At 49.3% G+C, this 15,202-nt stretch overlaps 1 protein-coding gene across 2 annotated transcripts in view; it reads right to left on the bottom strand.

The window, feature by feature from the left end:
* The window catches only part of CACNB4 (calcium voltage-gated channel auxiliary subunit beta 4), an 83,104-nt gene that overhangs the window by 42,594 nt on the left and 25,308 nt on the right, over window positions 1-15,202 (bottom strand). The window contains exon 1 of one of the 2 annotated variants that reach the window (XM_063401053.1): window positions 5,670-5,814. The exons of the other annotated variant lie outside the window; for it this stretch is intronic. Within the exon in view, the coding sequence (XP_063257123.1) occupies window positions 5,670-5,714 (45 nt within the window). The 5' untranslated portion in view covers window positions 5,715-5,814. Of the gene's footprint in view, window positions 1-5,669; window positions 5,815-15,202 lie in introns of those variants that run through there. 2 annotated transcript variants of the gene reach the window in all.

A 15,202-nucleotide genomic window follows, 5' to 3' on the forward strand; every position in this document is an offset into this window, starting at 1 on the left:
ATGAGAATTCAGGAGGCATAATGGGCAGAGGATCTCTTTTTGTTAGAAAATATTGATTATTGTCCTAACCAAGGCAGAGTTTAGCACACATCTGAAACTAAAAATCCTACATAAACAAGCAGCAAGTAGATAAGTGGTTAGGCAAAAGATTCTGCACGTCTAGGTCCTGACATCACTCAGCCTTTTTGGATTAAACATTAGAAACTGCACGAATTGAAATGGGGAAATTAAGAGCAGTGAAGCTCCAAGAGAAGCTGGGTGTCTCTGGCAAATCACTGGCACTGCAGACACTTCTCCCAGTTCACATCCATGGTAAAAGTCCTTCCCTGGGAGCATGGGCAGGCCCTGGCACAGAGAAACTGTGGCTGCTCCACCCCTGGAAATGTTCAAAGCCAGGCTGGACAGGCCTTGGAGCAACCCAGGATACAGGAGGGTGTCCCTGCCTGCAAATCCATCAAGACACATAAAAAGACCGTCAGATCTCAACTAGTAACCCTCAGCCTTCAGCTTGACATGATGCACCCAATAAGCACTGAAAACCTTCCTAACCGACCCCACTGAAGTCCCAGGTTTTATCTGGCAGCTGGATAAAGCTTGGTCTTGGCTGCCTGCTGTACAAAGATGTTCTACAGAATGAACTGGGTGCTGCAAAACCCAGTACATGATAACTGAACAGACAGCACAAAAACCACTTCTAAATACACATTTTGATTGTTACTCAACCCACAACAACTGAGACGTACAGAGCAGGCAAAGCCCACCTCTCCTCCCCCTTTAGCGATCACAGAGGCACCAGACATAAATCCAATCAATATCTGATCTTCTATACTCAAGGTTTGTTTTTCTATAATCACTATTTCTGCTTGGGCAGCACACGGAGACCTTCTTGCCTCAGGTGCCATGCGAGAAGTGTGCGCTGGCAGCAGAAGCAATGACAGGTTTGAGGAGCAATGGCACTGAAAAAGCAGGGGAGTACAGTGTGCTCAAAACACCGTGCTGACCATTCACATAGTGGAACAAATGTGTTTTCCCACTATTCCCATCACATTGTTCCTAAAAATTCTCAGCAATGCTCTCAAGAATTGTAGGGAGTAACTGGAGACAAACCCTAGAATAATGCAGCATCACAAACAGCCCTGCTCAGGGCCCTTCTTATGGCAAACTGGGACCATTAATTACCAGGGTCGATCTCACTGGTGCTTAATCCCTATAAACACCAAAGGGCTTTCAGGATCTAAAATACTTTGTGGGCATGAATCCCACCACAAGTTCCTCTAACTCTCGGTGAGAGAGTCTGAAGTTGCACAGAAGGGCAGCACCCTGGCTGACACAGCAGGACAGCAAAGTGCTGCGTCCCTGGTGAACTGAGAGCCTGCGCTGGTACCAGCAGTGGCAGGGAGGCTGTGCATGCCAGGGGAAGCCAGGCAGGGTTAGATGCAGGTCAAACAGCTAAAAGAGGTCTCAGGAGAGGAGGAAATGCTGGGCAAAGAGCAAATAACTAAAAGAAGTTACTAAAAAAACCTACTACAGCAGGGATACAGAGTGCAAGCAAAGCCACCATCCCATCTCCTTTAGGGGTCAGAGGAATGGAAATCCAATCAATACCTCAATAAGAACTTCCCTACCAAAATCCCAGGTGGAAGACGAAGGCATGAGAGAAACGCCTTTTTAAATGGCTGGGACAGGAGGAGGCAGAGCTGCCTTGCCTGGGAAGCACTGGATGACCAAGGGAAAACGCACGGGGTATGTCTGTGGCTCCTGGGGCTGTCACTGGCTCAGTGCAGCGCTGGCACCCTGCCCTCCCTCAATGCCCGGCCCCTCCCAGCGCTTCCCAGCCCGGCCCCTCGCTGACCCCACACCCGGCCCCTCGCTGACCCCAGCCCCTCGCTGACCCCAGCCCCTCGCTGACCCCACTGTGCCGGCCCCTCGCTGACCCCAGCCCCTCGCTGACCCCAGCCCCTCGCTGACCCCTGTGCCGGTCCCTGCTCGCTCCGTGCCTGGTGCAGAGCCGAGCTGAACATCCCTATCCGGGCACTCCTCCCGCTAAGGCACTGAAGTACCCCAATAAAGCCTCCCACGTGCTGAGGAGCCTTAAACCGACACCCCAGAGGTGAGGAAAGGTGCTCTGTGTGCTCAGGTGTTGTTCTGAGGGGATAAATATCAGCCAACAACCTAAAAGGGGCTGTTGTGACAGTTCTGCAGGTGCAACACACTGACCCGAGCCAGGTTTTATTCCTGGGGCTGCAATGCACTCTGTATCACAGGGTAGTTGTGGCTAACTCCTCTAGATAATTTTTTAATGACATGCTGCTTTAATGGAAATATAACTTTACAGGAGCAAAAAGCCATCTCTTATGGAAAGGTTTCATTGAAGTTTGTTTCTGAAAAAGGTGGAGTCTTTCCTGAAATCAAAGAGAAACTCTGGACTGGTGCATGGAGCAGCATTCCAATCTCTCCCCACCACAGACCCAGCACAATGAGTTCCCAACTGTGAAAGGTAAAACAAGATTCATTTATTATTTGCTTACCCGAGGGATCTCACTGCCTTAAGCCCCTGTGCTAATGGGCTTTTATATCCTCTTGTGATCAAGAATGTGAAATACTTCCCTACAAGGCAAACAAGCTTTAATTCCCCAAAGGGTGACCCGGTTTAGAACTACCCAAAGAATTTTCAAAAAGGCCTAAAAATCAAAAACTCACAAGACAGGACAACAAGCAAGGCAAAAATCTTCAGTGGGAAGGTGTTTCTCCCTATGGTGATGCACTCTCCATCTTTCTGTGCTCCTGGCAAGACACTTGTCCCTGCAGAACTTGTTCACTTCCATATCCCTGCACCTCTTTCCTCAGCGTGGAAATGACTTTTTATCTACAATCACTGGGAGTTTTTCTCAGCTTCAGCAGTGTAATTTTCCTCCTCCAAAAAGCCTCACACCAGCTACTGCACCTTCTACTTCACGTTAATCATCGCAGCTGGTAATGGACTGTAATACCATGCACACACTCATTTCTTTATATATCATCGATAAAAATGGTATTTTTGCATGTTTTATATATATGTACACACACAAACACATGATAGTAAGAGTTGCTGTTACAAGTATCTGTTCACTGTCAAAAAATATGTTTGTTGCTGGTTTTAACAGAAGAATTTCACCTGCACCCTTCTCCTGGTCTTCTCTGAGCAGTGAATCAGGAGAAATTAGAAATAAATTTGACAGTACCTTTCCAAAAGTGAGCATAAGTGGGGTAAGTGCCACTCACTGCCCATTCACTTCTGCCTTTAATGCAAATTCGAGCTGCGCTCTGCAGAAAGGCTGGATGGGTTTTATGAGGGCAAATGCCCACTTCAGGCAGACATTCCCGTGCCAGTGACTCATGTGGCTGTGGTTGATTCCGTGCTGGAAGCGCTGCAATTAGCACCAGCCCTCCCTCCCAGCTCCCGGGGCTTCAGGGGAGGAAGGAGGATCCAAGCCCGGGGCTGCTCCAGCTCTCGGAGGAGCCTTCCAGGTCCTAGACCAGAACAATGCAGAGGCCCTGCTTTCATCTCCGCACGCTCACAGTTATTTGCTCTCCACCGCAGGGAACCGGAATTCCACCACAATTTGTTTTCCACTGTCTCAGTTCTCTCCCTTGCTTCTCTCCGGCCAGAAAGTGGCACTCGTGTGACCCATCCCCACTACCTGTCTGCCAGGATATTGTCTCAGCAGGCATTCCCAATCCCTGAGTCAGGAGCTAAAATAATAAGGTTTAATGTTTTAAGCGAGTGGTTCAGGAGCATAAAGCAAACAGACACTCGGGGAATTTTAACTGCTTTGTGTCTGAGCCTTTGGGGTTTATGGCCTCCAGTTTTTCACACAACTGGGAGATCCAGATCGCTTTTAGGGTTTGGGGTATTTTTATTAAGGAGAGGGAGGTTCTCACATATTCCTCTGATTCTGGAAATTAGGTCTGTCAAAAGCATTCTCAGTTACAGAGAGGCTGTAAAATTTAAAAAGCTGTAAAACTGCATTATCATAAACTGCTTAAGAGAGTATTAAGGAATCTGGAAATGACTTCTTCATCCCAGTCCTTCAAAGTGGACATCTGAAGACCACGTTCCTCTCATCTAGAAACACAATTCCTCCAGCACAAATCCTAACCCAGATGTTTGAGCAACAGGTAGGTCTCTGCTGCCATTAAAGCTGCTTTTTCCATTTTTGGAAGAGATCACCAGGGTTTACTGAAATATGAACTAAACCACAAGAAATTCCACCTCAGCGTGAGAAGGAACTTCTCTCCATGGAGGGTGGCCAAGCACTGAACTCTGTCCAGGGAGGGTGTGGGGTCTCCTTCTGAGCCATTCCAGACCCACCTGGATGCGCTCCTCTGTCACCAGCTCCAGGGGACCCTGCCTTGGCAGCGGGTTGGACAGGATGAGCTCCAGAGGTCCCTTCCAATCCCCTGCGATTCTGGGAATGCACGGAGTTGAGCATCTCAGAAGCACCTTTAAACCCACCACACATTTACCTGCATTATCTGGTGAACTTTTGTAAACAACACATTTCTTCCACACCGACCACTATCCAGCAACTCAATTTTTTCAGTCCTAACAGTGCACTTTGAAGCTGTCTTCTTAAGAGCATCATCAGACTTTGCTGAAAGACATTAAACCAGTGCAAGACAGACCCGGGAATGGAGAACAGCTCCCAAGGACTCGTGCTTTGTCTGGTTCACAGAAACATCCAGTAAATCCCAAAACACATCCCTGAAGGAACCAACACACTCATCTGCACTTGGCCTGGCAGCTTGTGAGCAGCAAGAGAGAACCCAAAGGGAAACTTAACACATATATACCAAAAGGGCAGGAATTTCTAAACTGACCCAAAGCATTTCCTCATTCCTGGAAGTGTCCAAGGCCAGGCTGGATGGGGCTTGGAGTGACCTGGGATAATGGAAGGTCTCCCTGCCCGTGAGATGAGCTTTAAACCCTTTCAACCCAAACCATTCTAGGCTTCTAAGCAACACAGCTTTGAAATAATTCATATACCCAGTTCAGAGGGATTCCAATATACAGTATTTCCTCTCAACATGGTGCACTGCATTAATGTCAATTTTACAGAGTTGTTGCTCCTCTCTCGCTGAAATAAAAGGATGCTAAAACAAGTGAGGCAACACTTAAGAGGGACTGCACTTCCAGACCAACACTGACACAGGCAGGAAAAAATTCCTCATCCGGAGCCCTACAGGACCCATCCATTCTCCTGAGAACACCACATCATACCATACATACGTCTGCATTGACGTACACTCTATATTATGTTGTTATCTGTGTATTTTACGAGCTGTCCACAACGCCTTATGTAACGGAGCCCTGTTTAATATGGAACGGCGTGTCCACCGCCGCGGCGAGCCCGGCCATTCTCCCGGGTGCCGAAAAACACCCACGGGGACACCGGCGGGGAACGCTCCCAAACCGAGGCGTCTGACCACGGCACCGCGGGCTCTGTGCTGCCGCAGAACCATTTTTCGAGGGATGCCGGGGAGCGATAATTCCCTAGGGAACCACAGCAGCCCGTCCCGGCATCTCTGGGGCAGCACAGGGTCACCCCCCGGTGCCTCGCCCGCAGCGCAGACACCCAGCCCGCCCGTGCGGCTCTGCGCGCCCCCTGCCCCGCTCCCGCGGCACTCACCGCCTCCGAGTCTTCAAACCCATGCAGGTACAAGTTGTCGTACATGGAGAGCCGCTGCGGGGGCCGGTGCGGGGCCGGAGGGCCGGGGAGCGCGGCGGCGGAGCGCGGTGAGGCGGCGGGGCCGAGCTCCCTGAGCGCTGCGGCGGCGCCGCCTCCCCCCGCCCGCCCCGCTGCTTCCCGCCCGCCGCGCCGCCGCCCCCCATTGGCTGAGCCGCGCCGCCGCCGCCGCGCCATTGGCTGGGACGCGCCGCCGCCGCCGCGCCATTGGCTGGGACGCGCCGGCCGCGAGCAGCGCTGCGCGCGGGCGCCGCCTCACGGCGCCTCACGGGCCGATGGCGGCGGCCAACACGGCGGGTCCCGTGCTTATTTACAATAAAACTGGTTTACACCAAACAATACCGTATAGTCTAGAGAAGACGGAGGTAAAATGTCATTAATGCATATAAATATCTCCAAAATATGCTGGTGCCAGGCTCCGTTCAGTTGTGTCAGGGACAGGTTGAGGAGCAATGGCCGTAAAATAAAACACAACTTTCAGCTCAACATGAGGAAAAACATCTTTCCGTGAGGGTGGCAGAGCACTGGAACTGCTGCCCAGAGTCATTCCAAACACCTGGACACACTCCTGTGTCACCTGCTCCAGGTGACACTGGTTAGACTGGATGGTCTCCAGAGGGCCCTTCCAGCCCAATTCCGTGATTTATTTACAATAAAATACAGGCTTGCTTCTTCAAGATTCCAGACAACAGCAGGTGGTTTCCAAGGAAAACCATCCGTCCACTCCCCAAACAATATTTGCAAACAATTAAACCCAGAACACACTATGACTAAACACCAGGAATTAACAGAAAACACACACACACACAATATCTGGAAACAAGAAAACCAAATTCTAAACACCAAGAATTAGAACAGAAGTTTGAACCTAATTTACAACTAAATTAAAAAACAAAACCTCTAAACAGGTTCCTAGTGGAGCTCTACAAATTAAACTTCTGGTGTAACACTACGTGATTAAAAAGTCAATAAATAATTAAACACTAATGACAGAACTAATTTACAATTCACTTCCTATCCTTATTAAAACAATTATTTAAAATCTCATCTTCAACAACACTGCAGTTTCACAAATGCTTCCTATTTGTGTTTTCCATTTGCTTCATCCACTATTCCTTTCAAAAGCTTCCCTCAGTTCTGCAAAGTTCCCACTTTTATGGGAAGTGTCCAACAGACACCTGAAGCAAAGCCAAAGTTTTATTCTTGTGAATATTCCCATACTCACAGTTTCTTACAAATTCAACTGGAATTTCCCCTGAGTAATGCTAAGTCTTATTCCCAATTTACTAATTCTCACAGAGGAGAACTCAGCTTTTAAGACAATCTTTGAAATGTTCAGAAAACTCCCAGTCCAGGAGTTAATTTTTGCAGCTTGTTCTACAGAGTTCTTGAAGACCTGTGATGTTCCGGATTGAAAGAATCAACTACAAAAATCATTGGTCTACTCAGAATTAAAAAAAAAAAATAAATAAAAGGCTGTGAAATCACAAGATGAAGGAGGAAAAAGTGAGCTCCACATAGATTTGTAATAAAACGACTTAATTCAGAAGTCAGGGGAATCTCTATTTGATTTCCAGTCCTTACATTTCACACTATCCTTTTAAGACACAGAGATTATTAAAAATATGTATTTAATGACTCAACTCAAAAGGCTCCTAAAAGATGCTATAAAAATACAAATCCCTGTAATACAGAGGAATTCTAAATCAAAGGCTTTTTTGAATATTATGACGTAATTTATCCAAGAAACACACATTGAGGTGAGGAAGATATCCAGCTCTTTTAAGTTGTCTGGGAAGTAATATAAATATAATAAATATGCTGAGGAAACGGGGGGCTGAATGGAGCTGATATTATCCAGCAGGGAATTTCAGTGTTCAGAGCACTGGCCAACACTACAGGAACGACCTGCTGAAAACATGGAATGGTTACAGAGCTGATTGAGCCTTGGTAAAGTCTAACCTTTAAAAAAATGGCATTTTTTAAAATGGCTTCAGTTGCTGCATTATTCATTTTTTAATAGCATTCATTGATGATGTTAATCGGAGCCCACAACTCCACGTTTCCAAGGGCACAGGAGATTTTGAAGGAGATGTAAAGAGAGACCACGAGTCATCCAAAACTTTTAATGCCCAACAAGTCACTGAGGATATAAACCAGACTAAAATATCTTCAGCTTGGAGGTGGGGGAAAGAGAAGGGCTCGGAAGTGAGAACACTTTGAGTATCCACAGTCCTTCAAAATACTTGGCTTCCTCCAAATACTCTGCTGCCATTAGAGATTATTCACATCCTCTTTATTTTTAATTAGAGTACAAAGGAAATCTCTCTGAGACGTGTATCCATCTCTCCCAAAATATCCATTATTTAGTCAGTCCTGCGCTACCCAAATGTGGGAACACTGGGGTTTTTTTTCCGAGGGCGTGAATACAGAACCAGAGAAAATTTTATTTCCAGCCCGATCTAATGATTCCTCAATCAAATGACAGCACTTGTGTGGTTCTTTCAGGAGCTGGAGCAATGAACTATTTGCATAAACACACTGAAGTGCTGCTGGAATAAATAAATGCGCAGGATCCAGATTGCCAAGGCAAGGGAACGCCTCGGCACCGCACTGCGCCAAGCCGGGATGGGAGTCAGCAACTTCTCCCTTCTCCCGACTCCAACAAATTCCACTTCCACCTGGGATTTGGCCGTGTGGAGCAGCAGCGCTGCCTCTTCTCCTGCTGCTGTGGGGGAGCGACAGGAATATCAACCCTGAGGCAGCAAAACCCCAACACCAGCACAGCCAAGTCCTTTACAGCCTCTACATCAGGTCCTGCTCCTGGATTCTGGGCATTACTTAGGGATAATGAGGCAAAACCTCCCCAGAGGCAAGGGCACATTAGCAAGGAGCATGAGTGGTTGCATTAAGAGCAGGGTTGGGTATGGATCCGCTCCTTCCAGCACACAGAGGGCTCCAAAACCCACACTCTCCATCAACATCCTCCCCATGAAACACTAACTTTGGGTTTCATCTTCCCCGGCCTGGATTCCGGGGCCTGCTGAAGAAAATTGCTCTCCCCTATGGAGAGCTGCTCTTGTTGACCTCAGCAGAAGGACCCAGGGATGGATTTCATTAATAGAAAGGGAAAGGACTGTCAGCAGTCTCCAGCAATCCACCCTGCTTCCATCCATGGGAAGGAGGCCAGTTCCTCACTCCCCTAAATTACTTGGCACAGCCCCACTCCTTGCCCCTTCTCCCTCTAAAGCAATTTCTCTGCCTCTCTCCCTCCTCCTCTGTTTTATAATAGAGATTAGGTAAGACTGGTGCAGTGACAGCAGCTTCTGCCTTGGGTGGAGGCACGGCCAGGAGAGCCTCCCAAAATCCCCTCTAACCCTGTTTTCCAGCAGGATGGGATGGCATTTGTGGGACTTGGGAGTCCTTGAAGCCACCAGAGGAATAGGGGTGTATTTCTGTTTCAAAAGAAAGGAGGATTGTGCTGTTTGGGCTGTATCCTGGCACAGAGGATTTGGTGAATTTTCAGGTTTTATTCGAACAGACTGGGTGGACGGCGTGCCTTAATCCTTGGAATTTCAAGTAATAAATTAGTCTGGTCTAATTTGACAGTTCTGGAGGAAGCGAGGTGCCACCTATCCTAAAACACATTTATCTGACACTGTTATGTAAAGGCTGCTATAATTAAAGAGTGTGAAGGCTCGGTTGTCACTTCCTCTTGGTTGGGAGCACCTCCAGTGAGAGGTAACTGGGCTACATTTGTAGGTACCCTCTATATTTAACGAGCTGTGAAATGCCTCTTTCCCACGGGCCCATGGAGATCTGCAGCAAGCCGAGCTGCAGGGGAGCCAGGCCCTTCCAGAGGGTTTTTCATCGGGAAGAGTGGATGATCCCAGCTCCTGAGGCAGGCACGGATGTGCTCCAAGGGTTTAACAACTCCAGCCAGCTCCAACTGTGCCTTCACCGGCGCACAGGATTGAGCAAATCCCAAATAACCTCGGGAACTGTGCAAGAACAGCCCTGGGTGAGCACAGGGATCCCTCTGGAAGATGTGGAGCTTGGAATGAAGGATCTGCACAGGATTGAGCAAATCCCAAATCCCCTCAGGAACTGTGCAAGAACGGCCCTGGGTGAGCACAGGGATCCCTCTGGAAGATGTGGAGCTTGGAATGAAGGACCTGCACAGGATTGAGCAAATCCCAAATCACCTCAGGAACTGTGCAAGAACGGCCCTGGGTGAGCACAGGGATCCCTCTGGAAGATGTGGAGCTTGGAATGATCTACACAGATCCACGGGCAGTCATGGAGAAACCCCTGGACACTGAGCACAGGGATCTCCCTCCAGCAGCTCCCGGTGTCCACCAGGCTGCTGAGAAGGTCCAAAATACTGAGTCACACCCCAAAAAGCGAGAGCGGATTTGTGGCTGGAACTGTGTCAGATTTCCTTGCTGGAAGGAAGATGGGGGGAGACTGTGTTGCCATGAATTTTCCTGGTTTGCTAAGCGTTCATATTAAAGGAGAAACGTGCAGTTTCTCACGCTGGTGAATTGTAAACACAGGACCATGTTTTGTAAATATTGGCAATGTTATGAATACTTTCTCCAAGACAAGGGGAGGTTGAATGACAGCCTCCTGGACCAATGTGACAGGAGAGGTGGCGATACCCTTCTCCAATCCATGGTCACCTTGCCACAGATATATAATGGAAAAATAAACTAAGGGCAGGGTCTTCTGCCCTGCTGCTGTTGATGCACCCAGATCTCTGTCCCCAGTCTGTGTTCCTGGTTGGGCCTCCACGGTGATAACTGGCGCCCAACGTGGTCAAGTTGCAAGCTAGTGAGGAAAGAAAAAAAAAAAAAAAAAAAAAAAATCTGCCTTCTACAGCTGCAAAAAGAAGAAACCCACGATGTTCTCAGAGGAACGATTGATGATGGAACTGCTCCACTCCTTTTTGTTGTCCTGTGACGCTGACTTAACCAGGAAACACGTGAGAGAACTATTTAGCTGGGGAAAGAAACTTGGAATTTTTTATACTGCTGAAAAGGCACTTTATATTGGCCCATGGAGAACCCTGGGAAAAAGCCTTTTCTCTGCCGTCCTTGACGGAAACTCTAAGGCAGGCACTCTTTTACGGGCATGGACAACAGTCTTCCCACTTCTAAAAGAGGCTGGAGAGGACTTTGAAGTTGATTCTGGGCTTTCGACAGGAAGCAGGACTGGCTCCCCTGTGAGCTCCGTCGATTCTGACGAGGATTGCTCTCATGCAGGGTTAGAGCCGATGCAGGAGACCCCCACCCCCATGTCGGGGGTTGGGCGCGCCCAGCGGGGTTTTTGGAAGGGCGGGGAAGCCTTTTTCGGTCCGCTCCCCGCGCGGTTTGCCGGGCGGGGAGCTGGGGTGCCGAGGGGGCGGAGCGCTCGGCATCGGGTCCCACGCCGAGCGCGGGGGATCGCCCGCGCCGCCCCGGGCCGCCGTGCCGCGGCGACCCCCCCGCTGCCCGCCACCGCTGCGGGGTCCGCCCTGCAGCTGCCGCGCGGAGCCGCGCCGCCTCGGGCCCCCTGCGGGGAGCCGGGGGGGCCGCCGTGCGCGCCGCCCCTGGCGCTGCCGGCGCCGCCCCCTGCCGCCGCCTCCCCGGCCCGCCCCGCCCCGCCGCGACCTGCTCCGCGCAGGATTCGGCAGGCGAGAGCGGCGGGGACGGCCCCTCCTTGCCCCGTCCCCCCGCCGCGCCAAATGCTGTGCGCGGGGTCGCCGCCGCCGGCGGTCTGTGCGGTGCCCGCAGCGGAGCCGCCGCCGCCGCCCACCGCGCCGCGCCCCGCCCCACGCGTCCGGTGCCGGTCCGGCGCCGCGGGGGGAGGGCTGGGCGCAACGCTGCCCGCTGCTGCGGGGCCCCCCGCGATGGACAGCCCCCCCGCGCCGCCGCGCGGCACCGCCGCGCGTCCCCTCCCTGCCGCTCGGGGAATGCCCCCCCGCACCGAGCGGGAGGGGCTCTCGGCTGCCGCTGCTGCCGCCGACCTGGCCACCGACCCATCGGCTGGCCGGGCAGGAGCTGAAGGCTGTGGCCCGTCGGCCACGCCCCCCTGCCCAGCGCGACAATCGCCCCCCTGCTCAGAGAGGAGTCTGAGCGAGTCACTGTCCTCCGCCCGCCCCCCCTACGGGGCCGGGTCGGCGGTGGGAGATGATAACGGGGAAAAAGCGTTGTCTGATGTGCACGCTTTCCCTGTCATCAAATCGGATGAGGCTTTTAGTCCGCAGGTGAACCAGGCTGCTGACCTAAGAGAGCTGCTGCCTGAAGATGCAGCTTTGCCCGAGCCAGTTCAGGGAGCTGTGGACGTGGGTCCACAGCATCATAGCCATGATGACCCATCATGGGCAGTCCCGCTTCCCTTATCAAGGGACGTGGCAGAAGATGATATAAGCTTCACTGAGGCAATTCAATGGATCAGTGCAGAATTTGAGGATCTGATCTTTCCTTTTGTAATAAGAGGTCTTGCAACAATGATGCTTGAACCTCAACAGGTTTCTACCTTTGAAAGAAATTGGAAATTCCTAGCTGGACAAATGGCTGTCAAAAATAGCCACCTGCCTCGAGATGATCCCTTGTTTGGGGTCGGAGTTGACCTACTTATGGGGAGGAGTCAATATGATTGCCCTGATGTGCAAGCTGGCTTTTCTTTCAGGGTTTTAGGTTCGTGCAGATACATAGGGATATCTGCATTGATAAAAACCAAGTTATCCTTCTCCCCAAAGGAAGACTTCTTAGACATAGCACAGAAGCCAGAGGAAGCTTTTAATGAATTTATATCGCGTCTGATGCAATTTTTAGAGACGAGAGTCGAGGATGTAACTTTGACAATGATAATTTTGGAGCAATTAGCAAGAAGCCATGCTAATTCTGCTTGCCAGAGGCTCCTGGAAACCATTCCGGAGACTTCTAATATCCTGGAGATGGTCCAGACCTGTGCAGTTCTAAACACCTGTGATTCTATGGTGATGACCCCAACGGCTGCTTCACAGCCGGCAGAAAAGAGGCAGAATGATGGACATGAGACAGAGGCAGATATTCAGCCTAGTGGAGAACAGGAAAAGGAGGCACAGAAAGTGACTCCCTTGTTTTTCTGCGCACAAGGTGTGGGTCCAGACCATACTGCAGAAACATGCGAGGCAGTGGGTCATGCTGAGCCCACGCCAAGCCCGAAAATTCGGAGGCGAAGAAAAAGACGAAGACGTCAGGGGGACGAAACAGTTTCCCAAGCTCTAGAACAAGAGCAAAATTCTCTGGCTGGTGTACAGCCATCATCTCAAGTGTAGGAAGTGTTGATGTTGCCACATAGCTATGGTCAGTTTTCCTTGGACCTTGCAGTGGGTTTCTACGTCCACATCCTATGTTGCATGCATTCTTTGAGAAAAAGTCAATTGCTCAATTTGTGTTTTCTAAGTTCTCTATCCTCAGGTTCTGGGATCTTTGCCATGGAGGTGGCCGCTGAAAGTCTGCTGAGCTGCCTCAGGTGCATTGGACTGATCCTGTTTGATCCTGAAACCTTGTGCACCCTGTGCCACCCTAGTGCCACCCATCACAGAAGCCTCTTCGAGATCTGATTGACATGGACACGGACTGGCATCCTCTCTTTTCCTATATGGCCTCCATAGAGACTTTGGATCCTGTGGAGCTGCTGGACAAGGACTGACTGAAGCAGTGTGATGCTGAGAGCCAGCGGACTGTTAATCATGGACTCAGAGGAATTGTTTGCTATGGCTCAGTTTTATGTATGGTAGCCATTGCGACCTCTGTGGGGAAAGTGCATGTTGTTTGGGGGTTGTGGTTTTGGGACAGAACTTTTGGGGTTCAGAATTTTGAATTGAGTGATTAAATTTTTCTTGGAATGCTCCTGCCTTTTGCACCGTATATTCCCTTGTATCTTATAAAAATTTAAAAATATGAGGGTGTTGGTTGAATTATGTTAGACTATGCTCGAGATATTTTGAGCAGGTTATTGCAAGGGGTTCAGGGTGAAACCCTGGGTAGCAAAGGCAGAATCAGACCAACATGTAGCCCTCACACCGTCACCTAAATGAAGGTCGGTGAACTTTATACAGGTTTTTTTTTCTCTCTTTTTTCCTGTCATAGAATTGTTCATTTTTCTTTTTTTGTTTTCTTTTTAATATACTTAAAAGGGTGAGATGTTGCCATGAATTTTCCTGGTTTGCTAAGCGTTCATATTAAAGGAGAAACGTGCAGTTTCTCACGCTGGTGAATTGTAAACACAGGACCATGTTTTGTAAATATTGGCAATGTTATGAATACTTTCTCCAAGACAAGGGGAGGTTGAATGACAGCCTCCTGGACCAATGTGACAGGAGAGGTGGCGATACCCTTCTCCAATCCATGGTCACCTTGCCACAGATATATAATGGAAAAATAAACTAAGGGCAGGGTCTTCTGCCCTGCTGCTGTTGATGCACCCAGATCTCTGTCCCCAGTCTGTGTTCCTGGTTGGGCCTCCACGGTGATAAGACTGTTTTTAGGGAAGATCCACATTTTTATCTGCCATGCCAAAAACCATCTGGGCCAAAGGATTAAGCGCTTGTTTTATTCCTTATTTTAAGCTCCTCTGCTTTCCTTATGAATGTTAATCAATCTCCTTAGCTGCCATAAGTGCTGATGCCGAGTTTCTGTGCAACACTTTAGCCTGCAACTGTTGGAATGATGGGAAACGCTCTCTAAAAGGCAATTACAAACTTTATGGGAAGCTGCTGCTATTTTACCCGAGCAGGGAAAGGCACCAGTGCATCCTGGAAACCCCATCAATACTGGAACACACCCACCAGGGCTGCAGTCATCCCCCTGGGACTGGGAACACCAAAGCTGCAGGGAGAAGTGTGCTGGGAATGCCAGGACATCCCACTGGTGAAGATCCAAGCTCTACAGAGAAATGACCCAAAAGATTTTCCAGTCTCAGAACAGACAAACAGCCCAAAAGGCTCCTGGTCAGTGTTAATTTCCCAGATGCATTTAAATATTTGCAGTTTTATCAGTGAACACTCATGAAAAGGTTGCTTGAAATGTATTTTTGATGAATTACAATTATCATGTAATAGTTCTTTAGAGAAAATAAAGCCTTGAGTGACCAAAAAGACAACCCCGCAAGCTAAAATGAAATTCCAGCTTCTCTAAAATACAGGATCTCGTGGAGATTTTTTTTCTTTCACTCAAGTACTAAAACTACACATTTTATTTTGGTTTTAGGTTCAAGTAGGGCAAAGGGTGTCTTTAGAAGAGGCACACACAGAGCTTTTAAATCCCAGTGCTAAGAAGAATTTGCTGTTCTTATTCAGAGGTTAAAAGAATAAATAAATAAATAAAAACTAGGCAGACACAGCTCAACTCCATCTCCAGTTCGCTGCTTCCCCTTGGGATTTTACAGGGATGCTTTGATGAGGCTGCTGATTTTATTGCCCTTCCCTCTGCTTTATAATCCAATTA

The sequence above is a fragment of the Prinia subflava genome, chromosome 6 (assembly GCF_021018805.1).
Source record: "Prinia subflava isolate CZ2003 ecotype Zambia chromosome 6, Cam_Psub_1.2, whole genome shotgun sequence".
Taxonomy (NCBI): Eukaryota; Metazoa; Chordata; class Aves; order Passeriformes; family Cisticolidae; genus Prinia; species Prinia subflava.